The sequence below is a fragment of the Rhipicephalus microplus genome, chromosome 9 (genome assembly GCF_043290135.1).
Source record: "Rhipicephalus microplus isolate Deutch F79 chromosome 9, USDA_Rmic, whole genome shotgun sequence".
Taxonomy (NCBI): Eukaryota; Metazoa; Arthropoda; class Arachnida; order Ixodida; family Ixodidae; genus Rhipicephalus; species Rhipicephalus microplus.
This window is the reverse complement of record NC_134708.1, coordinates 16,221,201-16,230,775: the sequence shown is the minus strand read 5'-3', so window position 1 is coordinate 16,230,775 and position 9,575 is coordinate 16,221,201. Positions and strand designations below refer to the sequence as shown.

At 45.1% G+C, this 9,575-nt stretch overlaps 1 protein-coding gene across 2 annotated transcripts in view; it reads left to right on the top strand.

Moving 5' to 3' along the window:
- Positions 1-260: 260 nt before the first annotated feature.
- LOC119164889 (chorion peroxidase-like) overlaps positions 261-9,575 on the top strand; it is a 31,686-nt gene continuing 22,371 nt past the window's right edge. The window contains exons 1-4 of one of the 2 annotated variants that reach the window (XM_075873184.1): positions 261-361; positions 2,115-2,269; positions 5,178-5,310; positions 8,940-9,157. In XM_075873184.1, coding sequence (XP_075729299.1) covers positions 345-361; positions 2,115-2,269; positions 5,178-5,310; positions 8,940-9,157 — 523 coding nt within the window. In that variant the 5' untranslated portion in view covers positions 261-344. Of the gene's footprint in view, positions 362-2,114; positions 2,270-5,174; positions 5,311-8,939; positions 9,158-9,575 lie in introns of both variants that reach the window. The other variant, XM_075873183.1, reaches the window with a different exon arrangement.

The window sequence follows — 9,575 nt, the reverse complement described above, 5'->3', positions numbered from 1 at the left end:
TCCCTCCTTATTGCTTCCCTTGTGAACTACTGCTGAGGTGCCGCACTCTGATGCAGAAAGCTGCGGGGCTCACTTTTCTTTTCAGTTTTTCGATTGGAGAATCACTAGCCGCTAAAACCTCCCCTCACCAGTCCTTTCCCGGCACAACCCTTTCCCGGCAGAACGATGTCGGATGGGTATTACAGCGGCCTTTCACTTTTTCTTTCTTTTACCTTCGGCCGCGCTTCCGCCGCATTGCATAAGAGAGAGAGAGAAAGAAAGAAAGCGCTCGGCATGGGATAAAAGTTTGAAACATACACCGGCTCGGTATATTAGGCACCGTGCCAACATTGCAAGCGGCAGCGATGAAGACCTTCTGGTGGTAAGCACTTTCACTCCTCTAGCGACACGAGTGATTATTCGGTTAGGCTAGTGCAATGCATTCAGCTGTATCTATTTAGTCAACACTTTAAGAAGTAATTGATCATTTGTGGCCGTATCAGCAGTAAATGACGCTTGATCTTATATAAATATTAGAAAAGGCCACTCCTGGTCATTGAAAATGAAACTAATTTTGTTGTGCCATTGACATTATGACGGATGACCTTAAAGAAATTGTGCTGGTCCACGCCCATGTGAGTAGAGATTGTAAGGGTGAAACTTGATATATATATATATATATATATATATATATATATATATATATATATATATATATATATATATATATATATATATATATATATATATATATATATATATATATATATTCTGCAAATTTATCAGCGCGAGAGTCGATAACTGGGCCAGTTGGTTGAATTCAATGATTTCTTAATTAAGGCGCACATCGACGAGGACGAAATGGAATGAAAAAAGTGGCCAAGCGCTTACTCAGTTAATGGAAACATTTATTGGACAAAGGAGCATACAAATACAACAAATAAATCACTGATGGATGTGTGTCAGTACGAAGGTCAAAAATGAACACAGTGAGGTAAAATAAACTATCGATAGTTTACATTGCAATTACTTCTAATACCGTCGCCTATGCCATCCTTGGCATAATTGTCGGTAAGATCACATTATAACTGTGTTTAACGAAGTAAACAAGCCCTTAAATGTGCACATTCTAACTTTTTATTTTGTTGCTTGAAATTGTTTCCCTGAAAGCAATTTTTTCGTAGTTTCTCGCTTTAGTTATCTCGCAGTTTTCATGTTTCGCCTTTTGTCTCGACCCGCAGGCATCGGTCAGTTGCTTGTTGAATATACATGTTTCCTTGCTCAGTAAATTCATTCAGTCGCGACTAAGCGCTTGTCCTGTTTTACAGCGAAAGCAGTTATGAGATCCCAACAAGGGCATATTGTGGCGCCGTAGTTGTCCGCCGCCGCCATTGCCACCGGTATATCCGTAATCACTATCACACGAAACAACAACAACAACAACAACAACAACAACAACAACAACAACAACAACAACAACAACAACAACAAACATCAACAAATAATACCGAGGACAGAATGGGACTCGAGTCTGAGTCCCCTACGTGGCACCCCAGTAAATTACCCCAGAGCTACGCCAATACTTCGTATACCGATGCTTGAAACTCGGTTGCAAACTGAACCTGTGCAGACGTCATGTCGGGTAAAGGAACCACGTTACCATTTGTCATAGAGCGCTTTAGAACAGCAAACAAACAGCCAGACGTCACAGAATACTAATAGCGTGAAGATTCAGCCATTGAATGCTCCAACTCCTTAGAAAAGCCTTAGGCATAGTCCATCGTCGTCAGCCACAGCATCGACAAGCTGCATATATAACGCCCTGCGAGTGTGTAGTGAGCACCATGCTCCGAAGAATGACGAATGATGACATTGTTGAGTCTTCCCGCCTATATACAGAAAAATTTTGATAATTTATGGCGGAGTGGGTACAATGCGCGTGTGCTTGCGGTAGTTGCTCCAAGAGTTTAAAAAAAAAAAGCCTCCAGAAAGACCACTCTTCAGGCCTTTGCTGCGATTGGGCTGCGCGTTTCGGGCAGGCCCGATGTATGTCTTTTTTTTCTTCATTTTTGTTTTCGTCGTGTTATCAGCGTGCCGTAGTTCGTCCCCTAACTTGTATTTCTACTCGCGTGCAGTTTATTCCTCCTTGCAACGTTTGACATTGCCGCCGCCCGGACGGTCTCGTGGGGCGCCAAGGAAGTGGAAGCCGCCTTGGAGAAAGCTCGGAAATTCTTGGAAACCAGGAATGACGTCGAAGGCCACTCGGCACGGGTTCACGGACGCACGGCGGGTAAGCTCAATATCTCATTGCGTTTTTCGAGGAATAGCGTGAGAACTGGCGTTCTTTCGGCCAGTGATTCATTAATCTGCGCTAGTTTCGACCGTGGTTAGCCGAGAAAAAGCAGCTCAATGCATGAACACAGCTGGACGAGCGTCAAACTTACGTTTTTAATGAAACATATAAGGTGGACGAGAGCCTTAAAATAGTAAAATATTGTAAAAAAATTGTGAGCCTTCGCAAATCACAACATGAGGTATTTGTAGACTACATTATGCTTTGGAAAGAGGATATGTTATCGGAAACGCGCAGTGCTCTATATATGTCTCTCATTGTCTGGTTTTTCGTTTTTGACGTTGTTACTTCCACAATGTTGTGAGAAAATTTGCTTTATTTTTTTAAGGCTTAGTGGTTGCAATAGCAAATATTTTTGAAAAGTTGAAGAATGATTTTCTTGGCTTTGTTAGCCTTACGGAAGTTTCGATGAATTCTCTGTGAACATATTTCAGAAAACTGAGCATCATTCTTTTCCAGAGCACTCGAAATACAGATTGAAGTTGTTTTTTCTTGACCTAGCTGTAATTGTATTTATTTGATAAATAAGAAATTATTACTGAAACCTCATTTCCACCTTCCAAGTTTGACCATTCTTTCAGATCAAAGAAACGGCTGTTTTTACATCTAGTTTGCTTTATCCTGTGGGACGGACATTTTGAAGCAACCACATGCTTTTGAAAACTAAATTTTTGTATTGTAAGTTACTGTAACGACCCGCTAGAAATTACGATATTGCACTGTGAAAATTTGTAATTTATTTCTATCTAAAGGAAATGTTCGAAATCTCTTTGCATATTATGAATATGCATTCAACGATGCCCATGCATGCTAATATTTATTTGATAATATAACAGATAAAAACTGTTTACGACCTTCATCCCCCTTAAAATAAAAGACTGCGCAAGCATCTTAATTCGTAGAAAACGTTGAACGGGGCAAATATAAACCGTCTTTGCCGTACCTGTAGATGCGTTCTGGCATTACTCTACGTTAAAATTCTTGGTATAACGGGGGGGGGGGATGGAGCCAAGGTAGAAGGCGGAATGCTTCAATCATATCATTTCGACATAACACCGTGATTAATGTACCATAATTTCGTCCATTTCATTAACGCAGAAGAAATGTGAGTTCCACTAAAACGGAGAAGAACAGTAAACGCCGTGTGAGACTTCTGAACAGATGCAACCTACACTCTTAATCAGGTCCGAGTGAAATGATGACTGTAACAAAACAGCCAAAAAATGCCCGGTTTCCTAGCTACATATATACCGTTCAGTGGGACGTGATTAAGAATGCATAATCACTTGAATCAGGAGTGCATAATTGCTTAATATGATCCATCGAGATTAATCTAATTACATAAACACCAGGGTCGCAGGTGTAAGCTTGGTTTGGGCGGCACTTTTGTTTCTATGAGTGCACAACAGCGCACCGCATTTCCATAGAAATCGACCACATCGGAAATTATATTGTCTCTCAAATTGTGCCTGTATATTCATCAAGAACGTGTGGTGACACCCTACAAGGACATTTTGACTCTGTAGGTACGAAGAGATACGAAGAGATACGAAGAGATACGAAAAGAGATATGAAGATGCCCTAACAACAATCATTAAAGATACCAACAAGTGAATGGAGAAACAACACCGCGATATTTACGAGATTCGAACTGAATCGGTTTAATAATAGTAAAACATTTCAATCATTTCCATCATTTATTTTCCACTTCAGGAAGTAGAGGGCATAGGAAGAAAAAGCTGTTGTGAGCTTGACTAGGCTTCCCAGCCAATTACAGTTCAGCATGCAGCGATGGTATACAGAAAGTGGTGTACATAAGTATAAACAGACAGAAAGCATACATTATTCTAAATTCAATAAAAAACATCAAAGATGAATGCAAAGGTGACATTTTAGACATCAGCTCACTAAAAAAGCATAAAGTGCAGACTTGCAACAATAAATGTCAAAATCATTTTGCGATAACAGGTTTAACACAGAGGGCAAGGTTGTTCTTAGCATCTGCGCCCCGTAATTTGTGCGCAGTGTTCTTGTTTCGTACTTCCTCATGAGCCGTAAAGGATACGAAGAAGAATATTCAGCTTGGATAGCAGATCACACTAGTACGAAAAATGGCATGCCCCGCCGCGGTGGTCTAGTGGCTAAGGTACTCGGCTGCTGACCCGCAGGGCGCGGGTTCGAATCCCGGCTGCGGCGGCTGCATTTCCGATGGAGGCGGAAATGTTGTAGGCCCGTGTGCTCAGATTTGGGTGCACGTTAAAGAACCCCAGGTGGTCTAAATTTCCGGAGCCCTCCACTACGGCGTCTCTCATAATCATATAGTGGTTTTGGGACGTTAAACCCCACATATCAATCAAGAATATTCAGCTAATTCTGCCAAATCTGCAAGCATTGGAATATTGTTGTTTATTTCATATTTATAGCTAAGAACAAGACGTAAGATATAGGTGTTCAAAAACCGTAGGGATATCAGCAGCTTGGAACAGCTGTGCAGAAGAGTGATCTCTGGTTAAGTTATAAATGATGCGTAAAGCTTTTTTTTTTGTGTGTGGGACGTAGAGCTTCTTTAAAGATGTGCGCGTGCCAGTGCCCCATAGAAGTTGGCAATAATTCACTTGAGACATAAACAATGACTTGAAAAGCAACAATTTGATATTTGATATAGTTATTGTGGTATAAGAGGCCAACAAAACCCGAGACAGCTAAACATACGTGGTTGACATGCGCATCCCACAGCAACTTTCCGTAAACCGAACACGAAGGGTTTTAAATGCTGCTACAATTTCTATGTTTGAAACAGTAGTCTAATTAATCACTCTAGCAAATGTCTTTCACTGACCAGCAGGGGCCAGTTGTCCAGGGGGCTGCCTGTTGGCCTCATTTCGCCACCAGCAAAGCCGGCGAGTGACCAAAAAGGCAATGGAGATCGCCCATGCGGCACAGATCTTCGAGGAGGTCATCAATGAGCTGCGCAGGAGGTATTTATCTCGGTGTCACCCTCTCTATTTAACAACATATATACGTTTTTCATGTTAGTATGCAGCGTTAGGAGCCGTCGACATACTGAGGTGCTTGTAGCGGCCTCACGGTACGTATAGTCTCCTCCCGGCGCGTATAGGGAAGTGGGCGTTTGCAGGTGGCCTGTGTTTCAGACGTTTTTCCTCTGCAGAGAAGACGACCACGAAGTGTTCGGGTATCTAAGCGCTTCTCTCCGTGCTCTCCAATATTTCGGTGAAACTCTTCAGTTTTTTCTAGTGCCTCGGCTCCGCGTCTTGCGACCATGGACGCGGGGCCTTCCGGAGGACCGCCTGGCCAGCAGTCATCTGGGCTGACCACCGCGAGGAAGAGAGGAACTTCACTCAGTGACAGCGAGGACACAGAGCTTTACTCAGCCGCATCGGAAGACGACTCATCCGACGATGATTTCATTCCTGCCCGGAGCAAGAGGGCGAAGAGAAAGATTGTCAACGCAACCTCGCCCACCTCTGCGAGTACAGCGACAGTGAAGTTTCATTGATATGTGGGCTTTAACGTCCCAAAACCGCCATATGATTATGAGAGACGCCGTAGTGGAGGGCTTCAGAAATTTAGACCACCTGGGGTTCTTTGATGTGCACCCAAATCTGAGCACACGGGCCTAGAACATTTCCACCTCCATCGAAAATACAGCTACCACAGCCGGGATTCGATCCCGCGACCTGTGGGTCAGCAGCCGAGTATCTTAGCCACTTGACCACCGCGGCGGGGCAGCGACTATGAAGTCAATGAACGCTGGCCACACGTCATCATCTTCGTGCTAGAAGAATCCTCAGAAAACCTGCGACAGGTGAATGCCCTTAGTCACGTGAATTTCACGTGAATGCGCTTAGTCCACTCAAACAAGTGACTGAGCTAGGCGGCATCAAAATGCACCCCTTTACACCGATTTACAACGCATTCATAGCTAGTGTGATATACGACATAGTTCCCCGACGCTTACTTGCCTACCCACATCAAACCGGCAAATGAGGGTACTGTCATCACTCAGGTACACCGCCTTGGGAAGCCACGCTGCGTGAAACTGGTCTTCAAGGGCGACTGCACACAATCCCACGTCAAAGTCGGACATTTTCGACATCCTGTTCGACCTTTTGTGTAAAAGCCACTTCAGTGTCATCTTTGCTTTAAACTAGGTCATGCGTGTGCCTGAACTCGCTACCAGCCCAAAGCTCGCCACCATCTCTATGACCACGTGACAACTGGCGCAGCAGCTGTAAGTGGCCTTCGAGCACAGCGCTAAGTTGCGCCCAGCCTGAAGCTTACGCGAGGCTACCCCGACGCGAATGTGCTCGGAGGCAGCTGTGCCAGTTGTCACGTGATCACAGAGGATGGTGGCGATCTTTGGGCTGGTCAGAGCATACGCGCCGTGAGGTCGTTACAAGAACCTCAGCGTGTCGACGGTGCTGTTTACAAACATGCAACGCTCCTATACGCTCCCTGACTTCTAAAGAGGAAAAAAAAAAAACGTCCGAAACACTGGCCACCTACAAGTGGCCGCTCACAAACGTGACGGATTGTGACGACGTGCGCCGAGCTTTTATGGGTGTATCTGATCGAGTTGCAGAAGCGGAAGCGTGAAGGAAGTCGGTTACAAGAGGTGTCTGCCTTGCTGAGCATGGTTTCAAGATAGCAGCTGAAGGCTCATCGCAGCACCCCCTCCACCCCTCATTAGGTCAATGTTTGGGGCAGAACACTGGTGTGAGAGAATATGATCACTACAGGGAGAGATGCCCTGTTTTTTTTTTTTTTTTTGCACAGCCTCTTCGCATTGAGAGCGCAGCACGTAGACGAGCCGTTCGCTGAAGCCTGCCGAGACCGTGTGGACGCCAGTGATTGCGACCCTACCCTTACAGTCCACGTTCACATCTACTGCTAAAGCGAAGTACACCCCCTTCCCCCGCTTCGCTCCGTGCTCGTTCGAGGTGGGCTTGCCGTTACCTCTGGGTTTGAGCATATTGCGGCAGGTCTGAAACGCGTGAAGGATGTTATCCCATGCGCCCTCCGAGTTTCGTTGAAGATAGACAGGCTCGTTTGATCGTTGCGTCAGCCTAGATTGATTCACATGTGGGGTTCAACGTCCCCAAAGCCACCATATGATTATGAGAGACGCCGTAGTGGAAGGCTCCGGAAATTTAGACCACCTGGGGTGCGTCAGCCTAGAGTGCATTGACGTGCGCTTCGTGCATCCCTGCACACATCGTGGCACGGTATACTTCAGCCAGGTTTGTCGCCCTCGTTTACCCGCGGGTAGACACGTGAGATGACGTTATCAACAGTATTTTATGGAGAACATGACGCCGACGGCGAAAACCCGTTGAGAGTGTCCATGCGATTGCTATCGAACAATAAAGTTACCCTTAATGACCAGCGGTGATCCTGTCTACGCGCTACATGCCCGGCCCATGTCCATTTCCTCTTCTTGATTTCAACTATGATATCCTTAACCCCCGTTTGTCCCCTAATCCACTCTGCTCTCTTCTTGTCTCTTAAGGTAACACCTACCATTTTTCTTTCCGTTGCTCGCTGCTTCGTCCTCAATTTAACCTGAATCCTCTTTATAAGTCTCCAGGTTTCTGCTCCGCAGCTAAGTACCGGCATAATACAATTTTTATATATCTTCTTCTTGAGCGATAGTGGCAATCTACCTGTCATAATTTGAAAGTGCTTGCCAAATGTGCTCCGCCCCATTCTTATTCTTCTAGTCACTTCAATCTCATGGTTCGACTCCATGGTTATTGCCTGCCCTAAGTAGACATAGTCTTTTACAACTTGAAGTGCACTATTACCTATCTCGAAGCGCTGCTCTTTTCCTAGGTTGTTGTACATTCCTTTCGTTTTCTGTAGATTAATTTTAAGACCCACCTTTCTGCTCTCTTTGTCTAACTCCGTAATCATGAGTTGCAATTCGTCCCCTGAGTTACTAAGCAATGCAATGTCATCAGCGAAGCGCAGGTTACTAAGGTACTCTCCATTAACTCTTATGCCTATACTGTTCCCTTTCTAGGCCTCTGAAAACCTCCTGTAAACACGCGGTAAATAGCATCGGGGAGGTTGTATCACCGTGCCTTACACCCTTCTTGATTGGTATTCTGTCGCTTTCTTTATGGAGAACTATGGTAGCAGTTCGTCCCCTGCAGATTTCTTCGAGGATGTTTATATATACTTCATCGACGCCCTGATTCCGCAGTGTCTGCATGACGGCTGATATTTCTACTGAATCAAACACCTTCTCGTAATCTATGAAGGCTATGTACAGTGGTTGGTTATATTCTGAGCATCTCTTTATTACCTGATTGATAGTATGAATGTGGTCGACTGGATTCCCACTAACTAACTGGATTCCCAGAGAAGGCAAGCGGGTTAGAGGGAGACAGAAGATTAGGTGGGCAGATGATATTAAGAAGTTTGCGGGTATAAATTGGCAGCAGCAAGCACAGGACCGGGTTAACTGGCGGAAAATGGGAGAGGCCTTTGTCCTGCAGTGGACGTAGTCAGGCTGGTGCTGCTAATGATGATGATAAAAAAGAAAGGCCTCGCACTGCATGTAACCACAGAATTCCCGACGCAGCTCCGGTGACTCCTGGACAGACGACGCGTTCAAGTGGCTGGAAGCGATGGACCTCAAGCCGACGGGGCTGTACCGCTACTGCCCGCTTGCAAATTTCACGTGCGACCCGACGAGGGAATACCGTGAAGCGGACGGGAGGTGCAACAACCTTCAAAACCCGGGATGGGGCGCAGCGAATTCTTGCATGAATCGCTTGCTTCCGCCAGCCTATCAGGACGGTGAGATTATTTTATCTACTGCCAAACGATTACGATGGATTAGAACGTAACCAGAAATCAGCGTTGTACAAAAACGCAGATGTTCTCTTGTTGTAATAATATATACGCATTTCTCCATATGCATGGTCACGCGCTGGCAGATTACATACGTTGCATGCAGAGGTTAGCTCTACAGCATGCGTCACCATAAAGAAGAGAATATTTAGCACTGCATTCAGCGGATTTCGTAACAATAGCCACCGTGGCATGCTGTGGTTAAAGCAATGTTCATTCACATCCTGAATTTCAATTTTTTTCCCCTCTTAGAAGAAGGGGGAGGCGGGAGCTACTTGGACAGGAACAGGACAGCAGTTCGGCAATCCTGCCAGCGTCGTGGCATAGAGGATAGTTATTACACCATATGAGTAGATATACAGTG